The 26,545-nt window shown below is 37.5% G+C and overlaps 1 protein-coding gene and 1 long non-coding RNA gene across 2 annotated transcripts in view; both read left to right on the top strand.

Annotated features, from left to right (window-relative positions):
* The window catches only part of aqr (aquarius intron-binding spliceosomal factor), a 43,420-nt gene extending 22,437 nt beyond the window's left edge, over positions 1-20,983 (top strand). Inside the window, exons 26-36 of the mRNA XM_055038702.1 lie at positions 73-208; positions 1,795-2,004; positions 4,387-4,524; positions 4,616-4,687; positions 4,935-5,122; positions 5,211-5,382; positions 8,105-8,275; positions 14,420-14,505; positions 18,293-18,467; positions 20,166-20,270; positions 20,481-20,983. Of these exons, the coding sequence (XP_054894677.1) occupies positions 73-208; positions 1,795-2,004; positions 4,387-4,524; positions 4,616-4,687; positions 4,935-5,122; positions 5,211-5,382; positions 8,105-8,275; positions 14,420-14,505; positions 18,293-18,467; positions 20,166-20,270; positions 20,481-20,741 (1,714 nt within the window). The 3' untranslated portion in view covers positions 20,742-20,983. The remainder of the gene's footprint in view (positions 1-72; positions 209-1,794; positions 2,005-4,386; positions 4,525-4,615; positions 4,688-4,934; positions 5,123-5,210; positions 5,383-8,104; positions 8,276-14,419; positions 14,506-18,292; positions 18,468-20,165; positions 20,271-20,480) is intronic.
* Positions 20,984-22,289: 1,306 nt separating this feature from the next.
* Positions 22,290-25,253, top strand: LOC129365120 (uncharacterized). The gene is made up of 2 exons (XR_008606501.1): positions 22,290-22,555; positions 24,629-25,253. It is a non-coding gene; the product is annotated as an uncharacterized LOC129365120 (long non-coding RNA).
* Positions 25,254-26,545: the final 1,292 nt, after the last annotated feature.

The following is a 26,545-nucleotide window of genomic DNA, read 5'->3' as shown; positions in this document are numbered from 1 at the left end:
TCTGTTAACATAAAACAGTCTAATATAATTCTACAAATCAACAAATATTAATCATGTTCCATTTTTCTACAGATATGGCAGAGTGAACTATGTCCTTGCGAGAAGACTGGAGCTTCTCAGAGAGGTGGGAAGATTACAGGAGAGCTTGGGCGTCCCAGGAGATGTGTCATACACCTGTGAGACTGCAGGGCACTTCTACCTCTATCAGGTAAAAATAACCTTAGCTGAATAGTTTTGTTTATCCAAACAATATTTGTTTTTGATTACAAGTTTTGCAATCTTTTTCAGAGGTCCAAATTGATTTTTTTTTGTTCTTTTTTTCATTTCTTCTGTTCTTCTGCAACCAGATAAATATCTTTGAAATGTGTGTTGGATTATGTCACTGAGCCACAGAGCAAGAAAGACTCCAGAGAGATTTTGATTAATTTATTTGAATGCACCTTTGTCCTTTTTCTCAGAAATCTTATAACAATTGAGTCCTAACATAAAAGAAGTTTTGTTTCTCTCAACTCTGTACAGTTGTAGCTATTGTAGAATTATTGAGGTGTACTCTCCATGCTATGCTTCACAAACTCAGACTCTATAATAACTGGAATTTTAAACTATAATGTATTTTCACTCATATGTTTTACAAGATAGGTTCTGGAATCGACATGCTTTATTTTGACCTGTGAGTACAATTTTTTGGGGGAACATGTAAACTTTATTTCATTTTCTAAAACCAAAACGTTCAGTTTGCTTTACTTGTACTATCATGTCTCAGTGATGTCGAGCCTTTGCTTTAGGAGAAAGTCCTTTTTATTTTGATCATTTAATTTTTGCCTATGTTATATAAGCCGCTGCACACCAGACTCACACCGTACTCTGACATTTATAAATAAGCTCGAATTTGGATGTTTTCTGCCGAGAGAGTGTGAAAAATCACAGAGATCATGAGGAAGCATCTCAGTCCTGCTGTGATACTGAGCGGTGACATTATGTTGTTGGATTACTGGAAAAGCAAACGTGAAATAACTATTTGCAGAGCACTGACAGTACAGAACTTTTATGATTGCCTTCACACTCGTGTTAGGGTCTCAAGATTTGCCAGAATCCAGCTGGGGTTAAAGAGTCATGGAGGTCATGAGAGGGTCAATCTTAGTCAAGTCTGAGTATGCCTTGCTATTAAATTTTGTATTTGATCCCTCGGCTGTTGTTTAATTTTTTTGTCAAATTTTTCTGGAGTTATTTTCACCAAGTCACAATTATTTCCTCTTGTACTTAGGTATTTATACACTTGTCACATGTGTTTCTCTCTTGCTTTATTAATTGGTGCTAAATAGAAAATGGATTTACTGTGCTTACACTTTCTTTGCTTTTAAAGTAAAAATAAAATAAAAGTGGCATTTCAGTAGATTGTGTTATGGTGTGTATTTGAATGTTTCCATTATGATCATGATTATTTATACAGACAGATGCATCCAGCTAAATCACCAAGGTGCCTCTCTGAAGCAACTATACATTTTTTTTTTTTTTTATCGGGCTATTTATAGAACAACCTGCTGTTAGGTTGAAGCTGCTTTATTAGTTTCTCAGCAGGGAAGCCTTGTTAAAAGGAGACTATCTGTTCTCATTTGTTCATTTTTGTGCTGTTTTATGCAACACCACCATGACTATAGAAAGCAAAATTGTAGGCACTAATTTGCACAAACAAAGCCCTGCAAGTGTCTGCACATTTGTGTACTGGTGAGCATCAAAAAGTGATCAAACCTGGAGGTCTTTCAAAAATGCTTCCAATTTCTCTCATCTCTACAGGTGATATCACGCTGGGAGCAGTACATGAGCAAAGTCAAACCTAAACAGGGCACGAAGGTGGAGGTGGAGGTTGTTGCTGCACACTTTCCCTTCCACAAGTACTTTTCCAACGCCCCGCAACCTGTATTCAAGGGTCGATCGTATGAGGAGGACATGGACATTGCGGAGGGCTGCTATCGCCACATCAAGAAAATATTTACCCAGCTGGAGGTGAGACGTTTTAAAAGAGTTTGCTGGTTTCATCACTGCTGAGCAAAACTCTGTGAGCTGTAGAGGTTATCTGAGAACAGTAATTATATTTCTGGAGCCCACAGCTTGTATTACCAGTGCCTTGCAAAAGTATTCATAACTCTTCACATTTTGTTGTAATACAACCACAGACTTCAGTGTAAATCTTTGGGATTTTGAGAGGTCAACACAACACATCACATATTTGTAAAGTGGTAAAATAATTATATATAGTTTATAAATATCTTTTACAAATGAAAATTGTAAAAGAGAAACTTGCATATGTGTTATGGTTCCTCTTGTGTTGTTTAAATCAAAGCATATTCATATGTCAGAATGGCCCAGTCAAAGTCCAGATCTGATCAAAGGTGGTAGAGCCATGTAAAGATTTTTTGCAGTGACTGTTACAAAGCGTGTATTTTTTGCAGTGACTGTTGAATACAGATGCATGCAGCACTTCTAAGATTTTATTTGGAAAAGGTTTACAGAACTATCTGTGATTTTTCCGGAAGCTTCATGAAGCTACATTACTTTGTGTTGGTCTTTCATATCAAATTAAACTAAAATATATTCAAAACAGTGTTTGTAATGAAATATGTCTAAAAGTTCACGGTGTACAAATTATTTTACTTTCTCCTGCAAGTAAATGTATTCGTATATCTTTTCCAATATCTTTCTCGCTCGTTCTGTTGCTTTAAAGACAAAAGCTTTGCCAGCTGTATTTAGTTATTTTCCTTAGCTATTAGCTGAGGGTCCAAATGCTTCACATTTTTCCATACATAACTTTCTGCTTTTCCTATCCATATAAACTGTGGATTACTGGTGACTAGTAAGACAACGTCTGCAGGGTTTTTGTTCGGCTACAATTCTGCTCATTCCTTCACTTATTCATGATTATGTAAGCAGATTGCTCAGCAATATTTTTGCACATTGATAATTATATTTTGGAATCTGAAAAAAATAACAATATAATTAGGGCTCCTTCAGTTGCTTTGCACTTGTTTTCAAACTAATTCACACATTGCAACAGATACCAGAATAAGTGCTAGCTTTCTCTCTCAGCTTATCATCTACTTCTGTAGAAATAACTGAAAACATTTCTGATTTATTGGAACACCTAGATGGGTTCCAAAAAGCAATAAAGAAAGTTATTTGCCGGAGGTAATATCCCGACATGTGTCGTGTGGTGACCTTGATTTATCTGGCTGGTCTCTGTTCCACTGCATCGCAGCACTTCTCCCTCCTCCCTCGGCCTCACCCATGCTGCAGTGAAATCTGCTCGCCCATTAAGAGAGGGTGCTGTACGTGGCGCAAGGTAGCAAAAGTAACATCCTGCTGCGGTTGCTGATCTGTCTTCACTTCTGAATGGAAAAGCAGTTTTAAATAAGTTGTCATGAAACTACTGTATAATGTATTGTGATTTATTGTTCCTTAGGAGTTTATGTGTAGATGTGACCTCCTTTATAGTTCTTCTAGCTTTATTTCATTCTTTTTGCCCACTCATGAATTTCTGCAAATACCTATTATCTTGATTTTACTCTTCAGTCTGGAGGCATGATGGTTAAAAGTAGACCTCATCAATATTGCATGTTTTGATTGGTTTAATATTAATGCTAAAATAGTAACACATCAAATATTTATACCGCGGCGCTGTCCGAATGTCGCTCGCCCTCCCTTCCCTCTTCTCCTGTCTACACAGCTCCTGGAAGTGCATGAAAACACTTCTAGCATTCCTTTAACCCCACAGGGTTCTTGTAATATCAAAATATTGACATGTTAAATATAAACTGCTGTGGATTTTAGGGCAAACAACTTTTCTTTTGCATTCACATTACAATAGAATCTGCCTGTAAAAGGTATCTGTAGGTTCTTATATTGAGAGATTTATCACATTGTGGAGCTTGTTGGATTTTTTTTTTAATCAATGCACCACAATATGACCTCACTTCTAAAAAGAATGCATTAGATAAAAATGTATGCAGCAGCACCCCTATAATCACTTTTTGCTGCAGTTCTCTTAACAGTGAGCTTTGGATTTTTTTAATAACTTCAAAATAAAACAAAGTCCTTTTCCAGCCTCGTTTGTCATTGTTTCTGTTTTTTTTAGGCTTTGAATTACTTGCCATTTTCTTTATAATGTTTATTTTGTTAATTAAGCACTCCATAAATCATTCAGATTTGATTTATGGAGCGCTTTTCACATGCTTATGTGTTACAGAAAGTGCTTTAAAGAGATTTGGCAACAATCACAAAAGGCAATGTTATACATATAACAGAAATTAACATTTATTACACCTGCTTTTTAAAATACCACAATGAACAGTTCATAAAGTCTGTGTCACTACTTTCGTTCTCATCTGATAGGAGTTCAGGGCCTTTGAGCTGCTGAGGAGTGGACTGGACCGCTCCAAGTATCTCCTGGTGAAAGAAGCTAAAATCATCGCCATGACCTGCACACATGCTGCACTCAAACGTCATGACCTGGTGGAGCTAGGATTTAAGGTAACATTTCTAATTTGTTGGCAGTCAGAAGATCTGTATATATTTACCTACAATTTGGGTTGTAAAACCAAGTTTTTGTGCTATTTATTAGTACGACAACATCCTGATGGAGGAGTCTGCACAGATTCTTGAGATTGAGACATTCATCCCTCTGCTGTTGCAGGTAACTTTCTATTATTTAGAAAAAAACTGAACAGAGTTTGACAAAATGAGGTGACTGAAATTCTGTTAAATTGTATAAATGATATATGTTCACACTGATTATACTTGTTGATACATGGAGTGTTATATCCCGACGTGTCTTTTGTGTGTACATTATCTATTCTTCTTAAAGTACATGTGGAAAAATAAAAAGTGTATTTTTAAACTTGTGCAAATGCCTCTAACCTGTTATCTCCTGTTGTCTGTAGAACCCAGAGGATGGCTACAGCAGGCTGAAGCGTTGGATCATGATCGGAGACCATCACCAGCTGCCCCCAGTAATCAAGAACATGGCATTCCAGAAGTACTCCAACATGGAGCAGTCTCTGTTCACCAGATTTGTACGGTTGGGGGTTCCTACCGTAGATTTGGATGCACAGGGCCGTGCGCGTGCAAGGTAGGTCATAGTTAAAGAAAGAGCAGGACGTAATTTGCCTTGATCTAATTTGAAATTTGAGTTCTATACATCTGTTTTCTGTCCTCAGCCTTTGTAACCTTTACAACTGGCGCTATAAACACCTTGGAAACCTGCCTCACGTTCAGCAGCTTCCTGAGTTCCAGGTACCCAACCCTGGCTTGACCTTTGACTTCCAGCTGATTAATGTGGAGGACTTTAATGGGGTGGGAGAATCTGAACCCAACCCTTACTTTTACCAGGTCAGTATGCAACACCCTTAAAACAACATCAACTGTTCTTAAGCCATTTTAATGTGCACATTACAAGCTGCATCAAAACAAATCTCTTAATTATTTGGGTTTAAAATGAGGTACACAAAATGTTTGAGTATTTTTATCCTAATAGTACGAGTCCACATTGATTTGTTTCTTCAGGTAGTAAAGTTTTAGTACAAGCACATCTTTATCCCTAACATCTGCAGAGCATTGGAAACATAATGTCAAGCTAAAATGTCTTGTGCTCCTCCAGAACAGAATTTACTGTCTTTTACAAAGACAAACACACCTGCAGACTTAAAACTGATGTAGCATGAAATCATCTCCTTAACTCTCCTTTGAGTGTGTCCTCTAAATTGGTAGTTGGACTAAAGTTCATAAATTTTTATGTTCCAGTGGTTCTTCTATCAGTTTATATGCTGTATTGATCACTGTGCCAAGTGTGCTGCCCACAACTGTCCAGAACAGAGCAGTGGGTCTGTCCTTTACACCGGAGCCAGATTGCGTTTCATCATGACATTGCTAAGACTCAGAGACAGAGCGTGGGCAGTGGGGTGGGTTCATAAGCTCGTCTTTCTTTTGCACCAACCACTTCAGCTTGTCAAATTTCTTTCCTAAATATTATTCCCAAATATAGTATTGCAAAAAGAGAAGATTTACAAATGTGCAGATGGTAACAGCAACGTTTTAAACGACGAGATGCAAAACTACTTAAATACAGATTCAAAATGCATTTGATGAAAACAAAGACATATGGAACAGCTGGAGGGTCTTATTTCAGGGAAAAAATGTTCTTAAAATAAAATAGAAAGAGTTTCTTTAATATTTTACTTGTCTGTCCAATTAGTTTAATCATATTGCTCCATGAGGAGTACAGCTTCCTTTTGTCCTTAAATGCAGAGCATGTGCACTTCTCAAGGCACCAGGTCACATGCAACTCAACTCCATTTGCTGGTGCCATTTCCAGGTTCCTCGAGGGAATTACTAGGATCACTCTGAAGCACACATTAACTTTGCTAGGAAACGGTGGGGAATATGGCTGACACAAGAGAAGTTGTTGTTTCCATTCCCTGTTGAATACCTCCCACAGCTGAGCAAACACCGCTACAACCACTGCTGTGCGCTAACTCTGAACAGATCAGCTATAAGGGAAGTTTAGCGTGTTACTTCTTCACCTCATTTGCTAAAGCACTTTCCATATTAGTGTTCAGTTTATCGATACTTCAGCAAGATTCTTATTTGTTTGAAAAGTTCTCTCCAAACCACATTTCTCTCATAATTCAGTTTCACAGCCCATATCTGGTCCGGTTGGTGTAGGCTAAAAGAAAATAACTTGTTTAAAGCATCCGTGGCTCTTACCCCACTGTGACATTCTTTCATAATCTCCTGTCTTTATGTTCTCTTTGGGGGCCGGTTTCAACTGCATGAAGTTACATTTGAACTGCTTGTTTTGGTTTCTAAGTGCTCCACACTTGGAGGACAACCATTTTAGTACATGGTCGTATTAAAATGTTTTTCATTTAACTATCTCAATTTTCAGCATTAAAGTCTACAAAATATGTCCAGGTTTTCCTATATAGGTCTGGTATAACATTTAGTTGTGTCTTCATCCGACTTTTAAAATAACATTTCTGGGAGATTTTTTTTTTTTTTCTGAGTTGTAATCCCGTCTGTGTGATTCAAGTATCATGGCTTTTTTGTGATACTGCAAGAACCAAAACAGCTGTAGCTGACTTTTTGTAGATTGCTTGAGGGAAATTAAGATAATTCTTTTTCAAGCTGAGGCGAATATTTAAGATTTTCTGAGAGATTTGGCTTGAATCAAATATCCCACCTGCTACAATTGTTCTCGATTCTAAAGGATGCCAAATTGATGGCGTATATATTTGCAAAATTCTAAATGTGCAAGATCGAACATGATTTTTATTTTTTTTATATAAATACATAAATATGCTTAATTTGGTGGCAGGTAATGGGAGAAAATGAACAAAGGCTCCCATTGTTTTTGATGTGTTGATTCCACTGAAGCTGGATCAGAAGCTGTTAATGAAGCTGCATAAATTACTAGCAAAGATGTGAGGCTGCAGTCCACGTTTAATTGAAACTGAATGAATAATGCATACAGATGGCTTGTTTTCTTTTTCTGGTCACATTTGAAAGGCAAAGAATGATCTTGGAGCCAGAACACAGAGATGAGAAATGTGTAATTTGGAAAGTTAGTAAATGACCAACAACAATTCATCTTAAAATTGTTCTTTCAAGAACAATTTTAATGTGAATATATTTACTTAACACATATCATTGTTTAGCTGTTATTAAAATGTCTTTATTTTCAGTTTCACCTGCTTTAAACTTCTGATTTTTCAGTTTGAATTAGTTGGGTTCTGGCTCGGCTTTATGTGACTCAACAGCAGATGAGAAATCGTAGCAGAATATTGACAAAAAAAAAAAAAATTCTATATCTGCAAAACTCTCCAGAAAGTAAATGATATGTGTGTAGTTGAGTTAATTCTCTGGAGTAAGATAGATTATCTTAAATTCAAGTTTGCTGAAGTGTTAACAGACTCCAAAGTGATTTAGAAGACATGGAAAAATTCATTTACCTCTTCACTCTTTGTCTGAGTGCTGCTGTACTCAGCATTCAATCAAATGAATATGAATAATTGGATGCTAATCTTCCTCTTACCTATTTGTCTTTTCTGTGAAGAACCTGGCTGAGGCAGAGTACTCTGTTGCTCTCTTTATGTACATGAGGCTGTTGGGCTACCCATCGGAGCGAATCAGCATCCTCACTACCTACAATGGACAAAAGCACCTGATCAGAGATGTTATTAACCAACGGTGTGCTGGAAACCCATACTTTGGGCAGCCTCACAAGGTAGGTCCCAATGGTCACTCACCATATGAATAAAAAACTGTATATTGAGTTTGAAGTAAAGAACAAAGAAATAAAGAATATATGAGATCAATGGGAGTTGGTGCTACCTGTGTTTTGCACAAACTAAGACATTGTCTGTGTCATGAATTATTTTTATATTTTTTTTAAATGTTACAAAATGTTGACAAAGCTTTTTTTATTTGCTGAAGGAGAACGTTTGACTATGTAAATAAAAGAACCACCGATGTTTCAATACTTTTCTGACATTTGGGCCACTTATACAAAAATAAAGACTACAGTAGGTGAACTCGTCAAACCTAAACTGATTTGTCTTTTTACAGTGATTACAGATAACTCAAAACACAGCTTGACACATGATACATTGACTATTTGTGGAAGCACAAAAATGGAGGAAATAAATATTGCCTTGTCTTGAATGCTGGGTGTATTGTTACATCCCTACTGCTGAGCCTGGTTTCAACAATACAGTTGAATCAAGTTATATTTACATGCACTGCACAGTAATTTTATTTAAGCAGTGCAAACAAAGCTTGTGTAGCTAAGTTAGGTTTGTATGTGACCTTTCTGACACATCTTTTCAGCTTTGACCACATATTTTCATAGCTGTGTGATTTCTACTCCAATACATATGATGTGTTGTCCTTAAGCCATTTTTACTATTTTGGCAGTGTGCTTTCTTTTGAAAGTCCAGTTTGTGTTAATTTCTTAACTTCCTGGTTGATATCTTCAGATGTTACTTTCCTTAGGCTGCCATTTATATTGTGAAGGTTTCTATTCCCTCTAGAACGCTGCTATTCTTAATCTATACTTTGGGGTGGTATTCTGAGACTTGCAAGTTTCTAAATTGTCACAACAGCTTTTATCTTTAGGAAGTGCGTTTTTGGATGTTTTTCACTTCTAATTGCCAGATGTTCAACAACCACTACTCGTGTTGCAGTGTTTCAACTCTGCAGCACAACCCACTTCTTGTGTGATATCACTTGAAAATTATATGTTTTATGCCTTATGTTGAAGGAAGAAGACATTTAAATACTTCATGTAAGCGTATACCCACTTAACATATCACATATGGTCACTTATTTCACAACCTCATATATGAGAGGAGATCCATCCCCACACTGCTCAATGGGCACATTTAAAATGTTTGTCAGTTGTACATTTTCACTGCCTTTCAGTCTTGATGTGTTGCATTATGAGTTATCAAGAGAGAAAATTTTGTCAGTAAAAGTTTTTTTTGTTCATTTGTATCAGATCATGGGACTCTGGGAACAGCTGCAGGTCATGAGACCAAATGAAGCAGAGTACTTCTTTTAACCACCTGACTGTCGGTGCAGGAATGTGAATTGTGCCCCTTTTCATCTCTGAAAAATACTCTTATGACATATTCGTCTAGCCTGTGTTAATTTGTTATTCTGCTGTTTTCTTCTTATTTTTTGTTTTTCTTTTTTGACATCATTATTCAGCACCTTGCTGGCTGATTTTTCCCCCCCCACTATTCTAATTGTTTTGTTTTGTATCATTCAGCTCAATTCTAAGACTGTTTTTCTCTTTGAATTCTGCTACTTTACTGGCCATGACTATTTTCATACACTCATTGATTACTAACATTTGGAGAAAGGTCTGAAAATTACAATGGTGAATAGAGATATATTGACAGTAACATTGGTATTGATGGATGTTGGTCACCTTTTAAACATACCAATATTGGCCCCATAGGTAAAAGTGGGCTGGTATTAACAACCAAGTTTATTTCCATCTTGTTGCTGCTGGTGTATGTGTTATCCAAGGATCAGGAAGGTGTTGAGTTGACCCTGTGGTATTTGCTGAATGTGACCTTGTTGGTAATGTAGTGCAGGATTGTGGGCTGTTTAAGTGAAGCAGAAATGCAAGTTTTCAAGGTGTTGAAAGGTTGTGAAAATATAATGAATTGACTGACAAGCTATGTGCATTTTTCTGGTTGTATTTTTAACCATTTGTGTTTTACGATGAGCTTGAAGTGTTTTAAGTTGGAGGGCCTTGTTGTTGCTACCACCCTAATCTCTACATAGTTTCTATATCCCTACATGCGAGTTTAGTGACCTTCAGTTGTCCTTTTCAGTATAGAACAATGGTATAGAACAACCATATCTCCATCCTTTCTCTTGAACTATATTACTTGTTTTGACAGAGAGCCCAAAATTGTGCTTATCCAGCTTATCCATGTAAGATGTTTTGCAAAGTTAAGACAAAGCATCAGTCAAAGCTGGCATCCTTAGTCAGTGTGCATACCCAGTGATACAGTGACAAGAGTGACAGGCTGCTAGATGTGCTGAAATGAAGGATGGCCAGACAGGACGCTTGATGAGAAGGAAAGAGGGACTCTTATGGGAAAAATGCTGAGTGGCTGAAAGGTCAGGCGCTGAGCACCAGGTCCACAGTGTGTCTGACAATGTGTCACAGTTGCTAAAGCCAAGCAAATGTCAGCAGCCTGCTTACTTTACTTTAATGGCTTTAATTAGACTCAGTAGGATGGGAAATCCTGGTTAGCACCAGTTGGAGTCTCAAAAGGAGAAGCATTAGCCTACATTTTCTTTTGAATGTCAATCAGCCAGTTTCTTTTACTTTCAACAAAGTTCCTTTTTTTAACTTTTATATTTAATTGCTTAGTGTTAAATTGGATTATCAGTATTTAAGTTTTATATAAATATGCAACAAAGAAATTTGTTCCTGACAGGAACTGGATGATTAATTTCTTTTTTTTTCCATCCAAACACAGTAGTTTCTGGTCACATTGACCTCAAAACTATTCAGCACAGATGATAGTGCTGAGTGAAAAAAACAAACAAACAAAAAAAAACCTCAAGGTTAGCCATTTTCAAAAATGTCAACGTGTTTCATTTGTTTCATGGGAAGGGAAGCACGTGGTTAAAGGAAGCTATTTGCATGAAAATATTTTTTTTTTCAGGACTAGTCTAGTCATGACTGTAGTTAAGTTTAAAATGAAGCAAGACTTAAACTGAGTCTCAAATACAGGGAAACACATTTGAACACATTCCACATCTGGAAATGTTGGTAGTCTTTTTTAAAATCCTTAGTTAATCTAAGGGTTTACATTTATTGGGGAATACAAATCTGACTGACAGACTCACCTTTTAATAATGCTAAATGCAGTAATTGCTAATATTGTATCCTAAAACCAGTGAGTTAAAACTTGAACATTTTGTTAATAAAATTTTGTTACAGTGGACATTGCTTCTTTCATAAAAATAAAATATTGTTTAAACAATGTTGCTTTACTTAAGAACAATATTATGATCCTCTTAAATTTCATAAAGTGAAATTGGAAAAGCCTAATATCTGTATCGTCAGGTCAAAATTTGAATGGTAAATAGTGAGTCCTCCGTTTATTTTCTCACATATAACATGGGTAGAAGAGAAATGAAGGAGTGTTCTTATTTAAGGTCTCTGTTCTCATTCTCTGCGCATGTCTGGCTCTTTCAAATTACCCCAAACTATATTATTGGAGGGAGAGAGTAAATTTAATGACATAAAGAAAGGTGCATACCTTTCATACATGAAACATTTATCAGGATATCTCAATGCTGCATAAAAGTCATTAGAGGAAAATCTTCCTGCATTCTGTTTTTTTTTTTTTTTCAACTTTAAGTTATAGATAGTAAGTCATCAGGAGCCCACAAAAATAAGGCACAGTACTAATTTTGTTGTTCCTCGTTCCTCGTAAATAGTTTAAAAATCTAACTTGCTCTGCAGATTCCCAGTGGTCATCACCACAAATGCTACGCAGCAGAATGGATTCAATAACCAAAAAGAGTGCAACACTCCATGGTTGTCTATTAGCTGAAAGACAGTGTGTCATTCTTGTTCTGACAATGAGGAGAAAGACAAGATGGTAGAAAATGATCCCCTGTAAATAGTTGTGTGTGTGTGTGTGTCTCACACAGTGTCTTCTGTGCGCTCCTGCATGTCCACAGACGTGTGTGTGTGTCACATTGACATGACCTCTGTGATTCTCTCGCAGGAAGATTTCTCATAAATAACTAAACACCATGCAAAAAGCTATACCTTGGGGAGAATGTCGATAGGCGTCCGTGTCTCCGGGCCAAGAATAACTACCTGTCAAAAGCTTCTCACATCTCGTGGTGTGAGAGGTATACATTTATGCATGCGGATATACAGTCCACTATTCCTCATGTGCTTAAAAACACAACATATTTTTGCCTGTGAGTTTGCACAGGCAAAAAACATAAACATCAGGAAGACATAAATTAATACCTTTTAGCACACATGCAACACATTACTTTTTGCCAGAGATAGGGTGTTCTGTGGGAGTTCCAAGTTACTTTGGATTATGAGATAGGAGGAAGTTCCAGCCACTGCATGATTTATATAACATGAGTGAGGTTATACAGTCCAGCACTGTGCAGCTTCTTGATGGAGGCCTATTGATCTGTTCTAATGTGAGCATCTATAGAGGGCACACAGAGGTTGGGCTTTAAATTCTTCTGAACATTTCTACTGTAAAGCCACTTCTTCCATATAGGAATGATTCCGAAGAGCAGCTTTTGTCTATGCACTTTTATTTCTTTATTTGAGTAGTGTGAAAATCTCTTGGATTTATAAAATGTCATTTAGCACATTCCTTTCAAAACCTTTGTGATGTTGATAAAACCCAGAATCACAATATCTTTCCTTTTAGCCACAGGTTTTATACTTTAAAACTGCCATTTAAAGAATCCACACATCATTTTCTGCTTAATCTGGGTTTTTCTTATGTTTGTTTTGTTTAAGGCCCTCTTCCTGTATGAGTGGCTTTTCAGCTGAAATTTGTAAAAAATGTATAGTTGTTTCTCACCTAAAACAAAAAAAAAAATTCTGATTTTAGCCTTTGTCAGACAGTCAGAATAAATGTTATCTTATATTGTGTGTCTCTATATCTATATTTATCTGTGTATTCTACGCCTGTTTCACTCTGGGAAGGTGCCAAAACAAAAAGAGGCAGTGAAAACTGCTGTTTCAGAAATATGTCCAATGTTTGGTCAGGTTTTTTTTAATCTCTCTTCAGCTCAGGTTTGACCAGGTTTTCTTTGAGGTTTGAAGTTCTGTTTTCAGTTTTCTTTCTAAGAACAAATAGTGCCACATCAATTTGTAGAATTTCAGTTTTAAACCAACCATTAAATGTTTAAAAAAATATATGTCCAAGTTTCTGGACGGAAGTTGGAGTATCAGTTAACAATATTGTAACAATCTGACAAAGATCCATGACTTTTGTCAGATTTTTTAAATGAACTTTAAAAAGAAAAAGACCATTAAACTGCATGCTTATTCATGCCTTACTTCTGTAAATCAGAAGTCTGTTTTTTTTTCTTTTTTCCAGGGGTGTTTATCAAAAAAAAATATTTTATTTGTGAACAAATCAGAGTGCATAAATTAACATTTATTAAAAATGTTTGGTGGTCAACCAATTAAGTTGACCACCAACCTGATTTCTTATTTTTTAAATTTCATTAAATAATGCAACTATGTATGTTACGTGTATTAAATAATGTTATTAGGTCCAAGGGAACCTGTAAGTTGACTACTTCATATTTTACAAGGAGCCATATCTTTACTTTGTAATGCATAAAAGCTCAGGGACGTTTATGTTCCTCATGAGTTGAAGTCAGTACAGTTGCCAGCAGCTTGAATTAAAGTGAAAAGTCTCACATAGAAGTGCTTCTCAGGCATTTTCTCTCCTCTGAAAATAACCTTTGATTGAGGCTAACCGCATGGCCCCCTACTACCCTGGATCTGGTTCTCAGGAGGCCCCGCTAAGAGGCTAGTGATAGCAAATGCCCTTTAAGCCGCATTAACTCTTTTGGCTGCCCATGTGGCCCTCAGCGATAACAGCCCAACAAGAAGACGGCGGCTTCTTATCACTCTCCTGTCGAAAATAAATAAAGAAACAAGAAAAAAAGAAGCAAAGAGGGAAAGTAGGCTCAGGAAAAAACTTTCCACCTGGCTATAACACATTTATTTACTTTGCAAAGCATCTTAGCTGCTGAGGCTTGTTTAGCAAATCTTTCAAATTTTTACAGATGTGCTTTGGGTTTATTGAATAATAAAAATGTGCTTGTGTGTTTGCAGATTACAACAGTGGACAGGTTCCAGGGTCAGCAGAATGACTACATCATCCTCTCGCTGGTCCGTACCAAAGCTGTGGGACACCTAAGGTGATTATTCCAGTGCATGCAAAGCAGGATAAATATACCTGATATTAAAAAAAAAAAAAAGAAAATCTCAGTACCTGTGTAAATGCAGCTTCTATTTTTTGTAATGCTATGTCTATATGAGAATGTTTATTTATACTTTTGTTTAATAGATTACATTTTTAATAGTATAAAAAATATTTAGATTTTCATACTTTGTTTTCCATATCCCTTTTTGTGAAGTTTTATACTTCAAGCCATCCATCTTTAAATCCTGGCCACCATAGAGACTTTGGAACCTCTTTATTTACACAAGAAATTTAGCCAAAAGAAGATTAAAATTGTCTCTAAAACCATGACTGTCCCATTTCGTGCCCCTCATCTTAGTCCTAGACCCTCGTTTGCTCCTGACTAGTGGTCTAGTGGCCTTTCTGCTGCCATGAAATCTCAATTAGCTCCTTACACTTTATATGCCACATGGCTTATTATCAGGGAGCTGAGGCTGAACTCATCCACTGCACTTCAGTTAGCTATGCTGGCTATTTGCTCTGATATACATTAGCTACTGTTGGAATTGCACAGCTCACAGCTTTATCGCTGTTTTGGACAGCCAACAAATTGGTACTCCAGAGCAAATAACAAGCCATTCCTTTTAGAGCTGACTACTATCTCTCTCTTTTTCTCTCTCTCTGCACATCAGCCCTCATCTTGGACCCGTTAGGTGGCAGAAACAAGACACTTAAAAGGCCATTTTTTATCTCGCAGATAGGGAATTGACTTGATGTCCCTGACAATAAATATACTTTATCTTTTTTGGCAGTACATGCTTCTCTCTTTCTCTCATCTATCTGATCTTGTTGCACACATTTCACACCCTACCATTCAGAGTGTTTCTGATTGGTCAGTGGATGGCATTGCAGATGTTCTGTGGATGATTTCTGGCAGGACTGAACATCAAAGTCCTCAAAACCCAGTTTTCAGTCAGCTTCATACTATTGGTGATAGTGCTCAATATGAATGTGGATTCTCCTGGCAATATGAAAGCGTGTATTCTTATTTCATTTGGGAATATTGCAGAAAGTGTTGCTTTCCAAGCCTGCCAGATTTCATCACATTTCATCAACTTGGCGCCTGCATAAAATTATTAAAAAACTTTTTCTTATCCTCGGATTGCTACTTTTTGAGATTTAAGTAAACAAGGCAATACTGTAATTTTACCTCAGTTATCATTTATAAACATTTGATGGGACAACAGTGAAATAAAGAAAACTATCAGACTCAGCCAATCCCAAATCAATAAAATCATATTAGGAAATTGGGACTAACAATTAGCTGACTCATCTTATGCAAATTATAACTGGAACGTTATTATTTCTTGTTCTCTTTATCCAAATCCAAATAATCCTATTTAATGTTTGTCACAGACTATTTAATTAACACTCAAATCAATCCAATGCAAAACCAGACATACAGACAGATGCATACACACACGCACACACACACAGCATATTGCAGTTATTCACTGCAGTCAAAATCATCTGAACACTACTGGGTGGAGTGTTGCATATGACTTGAGCATCAAAAATGTTTTTAAACAATGTCTGTCTGTCCACAAACACAATAAGCTCTTCTAAGTTAGGGACCACTAATAGTTCTTTTTATTAAATCATCATCATCTATTTAACGTCCAACATTTCATTATTATCACTAACCATAAGTTGGTTATGATTATGAGCAAACATAGTCTCATACTTATTTTTTTTTAAATCTTAAAATATTCTTTCATATGATTTCTTATCCATCAAAATGCATTTAAATGTGTATCTCAAACAGTTGTCCTTTAATCACAGCAATGTAGATACACCGAGTACTTTTTACACTATTTTCCTTACGATTCATTCATATGTTAGAGGCATAGTTACCTCTGGAAGTATCACTGAGCTATACTTGGATGACTGTGGTCTGCCACTGACTTCACCCTCATAAGCCATGCTCCTCTTTCTCTCCTCTGATACTGCATCTCTCCTCCTGACAATTTGCTGCCATGACAACCAAAAGGCATACAGCTGACCATATGATGAGCTGACCCTGGCTTTGACAGGAGAATTCCTCCTGCTGATACGCACTGGCACACTCGCATGCAGGATCATACACTTTGACAGGGAAGCACACAGGCCACAGATGCACACAAACACGTGGACACACAAAGGGTAGCTATTCGTCCACTGTGCCCCATCGTGTCACAGCACAGCCCAGGTGGGCATCTCTCCGCACTGCCATGTCCTTTGGCTACAATGATTGGCTCATGTCCTCCACAGTATTGTCCTCCATGGTTCAGACTCTTTTTTTTTTGCATATTTTACATATAAGAAAATGATCCGTAGGTTCTCCAGTTTGTAATAGTGAATCTCTTTTTTGAACTATGCATATATTTCCGCAATAATCTCAATATTATGCAGGTATGAGCTCTTAAGATACCGTATTCCACACATCAGCTCCCAAAAGCATTTTTTTTTTTTGTGTATATTTATGAAACTCATCATGCATATTTAACGGATTACTTCTCTTAATCTGCCAAGTTGTTCAGCTGGAATTATTTTACACTTTAGAATGCATCTCCATATTCCCAAAAAAGATCCTTGATTTTATAAATGCCCCATCATAACTATGAGTTATATCCTTATTCTTCAGTGACTAAAAGTACAATAAATCAAAATTACTCTGAGAGACCTTCTGTCGGTACTTCTTCTTAATTGGAGCACTGTCGCATTTTTTCTTTCGGTAAAGTACGAGCACAATATGGAACAATTACTGTAAATCACAAGTTAGAGTAAATACGACGTGACAGTTATAGATTTACACATGTGTTTTGTCATCTTTTTTTCTAACTTCTGAAAAGCACTACCAGTGAAAATATCAAGACATTCTTATTTTTTAGAGCCTTTTAAATATTTGTTCAATATAAATGTGACTTTCAGAGGACAACCTCCCAAACCTTCAGAGTCATTGCAAAGTTAGGTAGGCATAGTCAAGTTGGCAGTAGTTTCTGTGAGATGCAGGAGAGCTCATTCACAGAAAAAAGAGGTAATGATGTCATACAGAACCAGCCTCCCTTGACAAAAACTACATTAAAGGTGACAATAATTATAAAGGCTAGCTAAAATAGACTTGGTCTTAAGTATTGGCAAGAAGCCACCCTGAATTTTAAAATTAGCATCTGTAATAGAAAATTTGTGTCTGTCAGCATCTACATGAAAGGGATTTTAGTAGAATTAACATTGGAAACAGAAATGCTAATACTCTTGTAGGTGGGCTGTATTTAGATTTTCTGTTGCGTTCCTTGACAGCAGAGTATATTAACAAATGTGTTAGAACAAGCCAAGTAGGATTTATTTTTTTACTTCATAGAGAAATTACTCCTCTGTCTTTCTTACCGTAATCTCTTAATTCTCTTAGATGGCAAGAAAAAGTAACCTAAATATGCCCCTTCGTCTTCTCTCCCACTTCCTCTGCTTATGTTCCCTCTTGACTCGCTTTCCTTTATTTTTCTTTCGTCTTCTATATTTGTCCCACTCACCTAGTCCTTCTTATCCTTCCTTATACCTTCCCTCGTCCCACGCTACATAACCTTTTTTCCCTCCGTCTTTACTGTATCCTTTAACCCTGATATAAGTTTTAGCTATTCCTCTGCACATGATAATTTCACAGTTCTCTTTCCCTCCCACTCATGTCTCTTTGAATATCTCCCCCCCTTAATGTCAAAACGATTCTCAGCTGTTTTTTTTTTTTTCTTTTTCTTCTCCCTCCACAGGGATGTGAGGCGTCTTGTGGTCGCCATGTCAAGAGCCAGATTGGGTCTGTACATCTTTGCTCGGGTGTCACTGTTCGAGAACTGCTTCGAGCTGACTCCCGCCTTCAAGCAGCTGACTGCCAGACCACTGCAGCTACACATCAGACCGCACGAGTACTACAGCCAGGAACAGCCTGTATGTACATCCACATGCATGCTCTGGTCTCTGGATCAATTATTCTCTCGTAATCTGTTTACCTTCCTTATCATGAGTCAGGCAAATGCATTGAGATCCATGCTAGTCTCCTCATCCTTAAATTATTTCTCCATCCGGTTCCACTCTGTCATTATTATACCTTCTGCTACTTTACACAGAGAGATTGATCTGTTAACATCAGTGTGCAGGGGCCCTTTGTGAGCATGGGAAACACAGGCCTGGCTATTTTTAACTCCCAAAGAGCTAACAATAAAACCTTGGGCCAGACCAGCATGACACGACTGTTGTCTGGTCACTGCATCTCAGTGGCTGGCGCACTTTGGCAACAGGGCAGTCTAAAATACCCCACAGCCTCTGACACTTTCTCTGACTCTCGAGTGTTCATCCCCACGAGGGACAGCTCTTTCGGGTACACACATGCGGCCCCTGCTTAGCCTGTCCATCTACAGTTAGTAAACCTTTGCTGCGAACACGCACATGCAGATTTTGTCTGACACCGCCCAACCAGAAGGATAACAAGCAATTTGGCCTCACTAAATCGCAAGCTGACTTGGTTCACAGGGGTATTTGCACACAATGTTGCAGCGATGTGTTTACATTGTACAGATAACTCACTATGTTTTAAGATCATTTAAATTAATTAAGGTGAAAAAGCTATCCAGACTATGACGGTCATATGGAAACAACTAATTAATAAAAAAATCACTCAAATAGCAGCTGATGTACAACATAAATATGGCCAAACATCTCAGAACTTTGATACTGTTCTGAATGAAAGACGTTTAAGAACAGATGAGAACTAAAGTCACCAACATATTGATATGAAAAAGGTTATAAAATCATCTTAGATTATTTGGGATACCAGGGAACATCAGTGAACACCACTATATTTAAACTGAGAACGCATAAAATAGTGGTGAACTTTTCTTGGAGTGGTGAGGATGTTGACGGCGTCACTGCAGGTAAATGTTGTGAAAAAATGAGTAGCAGCTGCTAGATGGAAACTGTTGGGTTGGGTAAATCATTAACTCATTAAACATAGTGCCAGATTGGTTAGAAGAGGGGTCTTTTTCTCTTAATAATTATTTGAAAATTGCTTTTTGTATTTACTCTGATGAGCATTGTCTGTTCTTACATTTTATTCTGCAATTTGAAGAGATTAAATGTGACAAAAATAGAAGCGCTATATCAGGGAACAGTTACTCTTTCATGGCACTGTATGTTTAGTGAGTTGAATTACAGTAAAGCAACATGTTTTATTAACTTTTTGCTATAGAGAACTCTTCCACATTTAAGTTGTAGTCATCATTGACTTTGACGTGATGCCAGCAGGATTCCAGTGAGGAGCTTCTCTGTTAGCAAAGCAAAAGTCTGTCAGCAGATAAAATATTCTGCTCATCTCTCTCTGCAGTTTAGGCTGCAAGAAATGGTATGCATGCTAATGTTGTCGAATTACTGACTCTGCATTCTGCACTTGGTTTCATTAGCCAGTGAGACGTGGTACCTGCAAGGAAAATTTGTACTCAGGGATAAAATGTAATTTCATCACTGATTTTGCTGGAAATCCATAAAACCTCCATTGGTAACTTAATGAATGATCCCTAACAAGATACAAAGAGTTTTTGATTTTATTACTATTCTGAAACATCAAATTGCCTTTTTCTCCCTCTCCTTTAGAGGGATGAGCAGCCTGACCGGATCATCAAGGACATGCCAGAGATGACAAACTTTGTGTACAACATGTACATGCACATGATCCAGACCTCCCAGAAGTACAGACAGGTAAACACCTTTCAGTACCATTATCTTAGAATGTGTAAAGAAAAACAATTATAACCACTTCTGATACTACTATTCTAATTTTCACTTCCAATCAAGAAATAAATTGTATTTATATTCACAGGTATAGAGAACAATTCTTTTCATTTTGCCAAAATTACTGTGTGAAAATTTTTCATTTGTTAAAAATCCTTGTGTTTTTGGCTTTCTCAGCAGCAACAGCAGAAACTGGCTATGCCTCCACAACAATCTGAGGAAGACGCTGCAGTCGAAACAGAGCAGGGAAGCTCCGCAGAACCACAGCCAGAAACTCCCATGGAGCAGGAAACCCCAGGAGCTGCGAACCCCGAGCCAAACGCAGAGAAGACCACTGAGGAAGAGGGGGGCCAGGAAACAGTCGACCACACGAAGATGCCAGAGCATCCAGGCAGAGACAGTGACAGCGAGGAGGAGGAGGATGACGAAGAGCAGTAGAGGATCCGTTAGTGGACTACTACACATGGAGAAATTAAATTTTTCATTGAAAACTTGTGATGACATTGTTACCGAATCCGTTTTCTACTTCTCATAGACCCTTGTGATGTTTTCTTGCTACCTTTTTTTATTTAAAGCAGATGATTTTTGTAACCATTAGTACTTTATTAAAAAGACTAAAACGACTTGTTTCTTTATGTGCAGCTACCAAAGCTGATAATGTACTTTGTCTCCAAACATAACCATTGTTGCACTCTCACTTTATCAAATAACCTCTGTGTCATGATACGCTCATCCATTCATGGTAATCCTAACTCTGCTGTGACTGGCTCAACCCAAACCAGCAGCGCAGGCTGCTACAAAGTTGCATTTATAGGTCAGTCACTTCACCCAAAAGCCCGTGTGCATGCCGGGGGATTTCACCCTGTCCTCCAGAAGCACAGCCACTCAACCAGCAACAGTAAATCCTTCACCATTCATACATCTATGTGCAGTACCGAAGACACACTTATGTTGCAGAGCAGTTCATATAAGGGATGAGATCGGCTGAAAGAACTTAATATTGGTGTTAAAATCAAGAGCGATATCCATAATCCAGGTTTAAAGCAATGCTTGGCTGTTTAAACATAAATTAATTATGATTAAGAGTTTAATGGGGTTCACAACCCTGCAGGCGAAAACGCAGACTGGAAATTTAGTCATTATCATGCACGAGAGGTTGGTCGTTGTTACATCACACCTCAGGCTGCCTGATAGCGCAGTAGGTCAGCTGCACAGCTGCTTGTGCCTCGGCCGGTTCAGGAACCTGCTGGAGAACCATGTGTTGATAGATGTGGAGAGACACGTTTTCTGCAGTCAACTGTAAAGCCATAAAAATTATTTTGTCTGTTCTTCCACCATATTGTGTAAATTTAGGGCAGTTGAGGTAAAGCTTCACTGGACTTTGCTAGAGCAGTGGCAGGTATGTCTTTATGTTTCCTAGAGTAAGGATTGGAATGACGGTTTAGAAATATTTTGTGTATTAAGTAAGTGAAGGACTTTCATATGAGACTCATTTTTATTCAACTATTTATAAGATAAAGGGAAATCTGAATTTTTCACTTAACACAAAATAGTACACAATTTTAAAGTGTAAGAGAAAGGATTTAAAATTTATTTTAAAAAATATATAAGAATCTGAAAATTCATGCAAATACTTGTCCCTCTGATGAGCCTAAATAAAGTCCATGTTAAGTTTAATTCAGGGTTGGGTTAAAACAATTACTAAGTTCTCTTCGATGCTGGTTACAGTTAATAGAATTTTTTTTTAATTGAAAGCATATTTTTAATGGCCTAGTCAAAGTCCAATTTGAGATATCTCAAAAGTTGATGTTCACAGATCATCTCCACTCAGAGCGTGAGCGATTTAGCAAAGAAGTGGAAGTCAGGGAGGCTACATGAAAATGCACAACAACCAATTAAAAATCCATGAATCATTTACTTTCCAAAGACAAAAGAGCCACTCTTTTGTCTTTGTCAGTCACATAAAACCTCAACAAAGAGCTGAAATCTCATGACACCAGGCAACTCTTTCCCCTGAGTCACATGAATAGCTTCATTGTGCAACAGCCTCCCTCCGATCAGACTTCCCGTTTGCTTTCGTTCAGCCAGCCTTATGACAGTCCAGCTGCTGTGGCACCTTGTTGGAGCAAATTAGAGGCAAACTAGTGGGATGTGACTACTGCTTACAAACATCTGCCCTGGAAGTCTGAGGAAGGATCTGGGAGAGTTTTGCCCCTGCAAAAAGAAGGAAAGCAGCCGCTCACTTCCTCCAGGTGAACATGTCTTTTATACTCACAGGACAGGTATTATATAGGTTAATAGCTATTTTTGCAAAGCTGACACTCCTAACCTTTTGCTCAGATACAGAATTGCACTAACTGCATTTAACATAACAAAAGTATATTGACTGTTGCTGCGCTTCCTGTGGAGTGATGTATAATGAGAAGATTCATTATTATTAAATGTTTTGTGGGGTTTTTATTTGAAAAAGATTATCATTCCATCATATGTAAGAGTTTGCAACTGTAAACATTTAAATTTTAAACTGAATTTTTTTGCCTAATATGAATAATATTCTTGTGATTTTATGTGCTAAGTTTTTACATTCTCCACTGTAAAAACTTGTGATTTTGTGGCTCATTCATGTGTGTTTTCGCTCTCTTTTCAATGTGCTGGTGTTTACTAAGAGCACGGGATACACCATGAGACACGCTCGTGCAAGAACATGTAATTTATTGGCCAACCCTACATGACAGTGCTGTCAAAACAGGAAATTACACGTTGCACAGAGTTTAGGCAGCAGTGCCTGCAGGGAGTTGGGGAGGGGAGAAATCTGACCATTGTGTCTTAAAGCTTTAACGGGCTTAAAGAATCAGCCTGACAGCACACAATACTTTCACACTCATAAAACCATCAGATCTACTATCTTAACTTCAAGGCTGGGCCGCGGGCCAGATTTTTCTGGTGGATTTTATTGCAGGAAATATTTAAAGCCACACTCCTTATTTGAAACCCCATCAAAGTGGTGAAAAAGGAAGTTAAGACCTACCAGTGAAACTTTGTCTCTGCAGGTGATGCAGCAGGCTGAGAATAGCAGCACATTACGACTCCTGGTTTATCTCTGCTGACAGTTGTGCTTATTATAAAGGTCCTGAATGATGTTTGCTGATCTGCTATTAGTGGGTGACTAACGTGCCTCTTCAACACCGTGTCATTCAATGGTCAGTTGACCTCGACAGTCAGACAGGCATGGTGGCTATCGCTCGATGCCGTCAGCATATTGTGCTTTTGAAAAGCGACTGTCTGATCCTGACAAGCACTTCTAGATCAACAACAATTCCCATCTCATACCAATAATCTCATCACAACAGAAGAACATTTACTTCTTGCCCTGCGTAATCTAAATCGTCAACCTTAATTATTTTTAAAGCCAGATGCAAGGACTCATAGTTCTTGAAACATACTAGAAAAATGAAACTCCTTACAAAATATATAAATGTTGATTTTGTTAAATTGTCACGTTGATAAACTACATACAGTGGAAAAGAAGTCTTACCCCATATTACATGTTTTTATTATGTTTTTGTAATGTGACTATATGAGTCTGCATGCTTTCTTACGCCATGCAAAATATGGCAGCGTTCCAAAATAACCACCACATTCTCACCTAGTGTCAAACAGGAATCAGAAACCAGAAATGACAAATGATGTTCAGATTATTTCCATAGAAAAAGAGCAGTCAGAGGGATCCCAGTATCAGTCAGGAAAAGGTTAGAAAACTATTTTCAAGCACATGAAAAGATATTTCAACAGTAGACTTTTTACATCTACTGTATTAATATTACACATCATGTGGAATGTTTCTCTCCTTTGTAGTTCAGCCTAAGTGGAGTTAAAAATGCATTAGTTGTTTTCTTAACAAAACTATTAATTCCACTGACCCATAAAATATATCTGTGAACGTTTCCCAACTCACACACATTTTCTTCAAAGTTTACTGTAATGGATGTTATATTTAAGTTAGTAATTAGTATCACTTATTTGTTAACATATACAGAATTTGTGCATTACCATGTTCAAATTAATTTTTTTAATTACGTACCATCACCAGGTTTTTTGTTAGTGATAGTACATAAATCCACCGCCAGGTGACATCAGACAGGTAAGGAATTATCTCCTGCCAGTTTTTGAGAGAAATATTATTAAAGAGGAAATGGTCTCAGAAATATTCCTATCAAAGATGATGCCTTTGGTGTGACACCAGAACTGGGTCTAAGTTGAAGCAGTTCATACACATTCCTGTCCATGTTTTAATTTGTATTCTAACCAATTTCTTTTTTCTGTAGACCAGGATGGCGAGTTGTGGCTCGTGTTTCTGGTGCATCATTTGGCTGGTGGTACTGCTGTGCATTGGCTGGCCAATCAGCATCACCTTAGGCGGTCTCTATGGTCTCATCAGCCCCCTCACCACCTGCCTTGGCCTTGATCGACTTTCTGACTTACTGCTGGAGGGGGCCAACGTAGGCCGGACCTGTGCCAACAACATGAGGCACTGCAAGCCTTTGTGCTGAGAGTCACCCTGAATGATCAGGACCTGATCACACAGGGGTCACAGGCAACACCTGTTCTATAGTGACAAAGCTTCTTTACAGAGATAGGAGCCAATGGTGTCTGTTTTATTTTGTACTGAGTGGCATTTGATAAACTGGCATTCTGTCTTGTAACCTCTGTGACCAAAAAAGTTTGAACACTGGTTTCCACCTCTGCTGTTAACACCTAATTAACCTCGGATTTCAGTTTTGTGTGCAAGAAAATAGGCTTTGCATTAATGGTCCTTGCTCTCTGTATAATTCATGGTGACTCTGCATGCAGAAGATAAGCATGAAAATGGTCTTTTAACAATAGAACTGTTTAGACTTGTAAAGCACTGTACTGAAACCTAGAATGCGATTAAAACTGCTTTAAGCTCGACCTTTGTGGTTGCTGATTGACTCGCAGTGTGTTTAATTAGGATGGAAGCAGAAAAAAGTTGACAGTTTGACATATGACCAACAATTTAAATAATTTATTTATTCAATTCTAATACTAAAATACCTTACTAATCAAAAAGGAAAATCATAGCTCTTATAACTTGCTTTAAACATATTTCTTAAAATAAGTTTTTATAGATAGATGCCCGTAGGTAGTAAGAATCTTCTCTGGTTGTCAGTTTTACATCAGTTCTTTAATAAAAGCTGCTGACTGAAAACCCCTTGTTGTTCCATCACAGCGTCATAAAGAACATGCTAAGGTTTGATGTAATGTTAATTTTATGAAGAATTCATCTCAACACAATAATCTCCAGAGGTTCTATAGCAGTCATCAGAACAGATAAATTCTTCTTCACCATTTTGTTGAGCTTCCTTAGCTCACTGACTCTGATGCTGCTACCTCAACAGATGATGATAGAAGAAATAACACTGTCCACAACAGACTAATAGATCAATGGCGTCTTACTGAAAACCCTGCAGGATCTAACCTTTTGCAAGAACTAAAAGGTTAGTTCTGCTCTGTCCCAGTAGTAGCAGTAAAATAAAATGATTTTAAGTCCACTGAGGGAAAAGAAGTCTAACTCTGCTTTGTGTATATTTGAGTTGATGGCATGCCATAAATCCAAATATCTACCCACCATCCAAGAATCAAGCTGACGAGATGGCACTACACAACTTCCATTTTTACAAATATTGTGGAATATTTGTGTTGAATCCTGACCTTGAGTGTTTGTGCCAGACTTTGACCCTGATGACCCCACGATGGATGCAAAGGTGACAGCCATCGATGAAGCAGCACTTCAAAAGCACTTCCAAAGTAGCTGAAACCTTACTAACACAAAGGGGGAGAAAGCTATTAAACTTGAAGAGCAAACTGAAGACTTTCCAGCAAAATTTCAAAGGGCAAGCTATAGTGTTGAGACCTAAACAGAATATTTTTCAAAGGACACACACATCATAACATCTTCTTATGTTATTTTAGAAATTAACTAATTCAAAGCACATGACTGTAACTAACTGTGACTTTACTGAAAAAAAAATCTTTTGAAAGCTCTGGCTATTGGTTTGGTTCACATATCCAAGCTTCCATCGTTTAAGGGAAAAATTCTTGAAAATAAACTGAGTTCTTTTAATAAAACGAAAGATTGAAAGCAGTTAAAAGTTTTTGGGCTTTGGACTAAAGTTTTGACAGTTTGGGTTCTTCTAAGTGAAAACTCATGTCCAGATAAATTT

The sequence above is a fragment of the Poeciliopsis prolifica genome, unplaced genomic scaffold (assembly GCF_027474105.1).
Source record: "Poeciliopsis prolifica strain line A6 unplaced genomic scaffold, Auburn_PproV2 SCAFFOLD013, whole genome shotgun sequence".
Lineage (NCBI taxonomy): Eukaryota > Metazoa > Chordata > Actinopteri > Cyprinodontiformes > Poeciliidae > Poeciliopsis > Poeciliopsis prolifica.
This window is presented reverse-complemented; position numbering and strand designations above follow the sequence as displayed.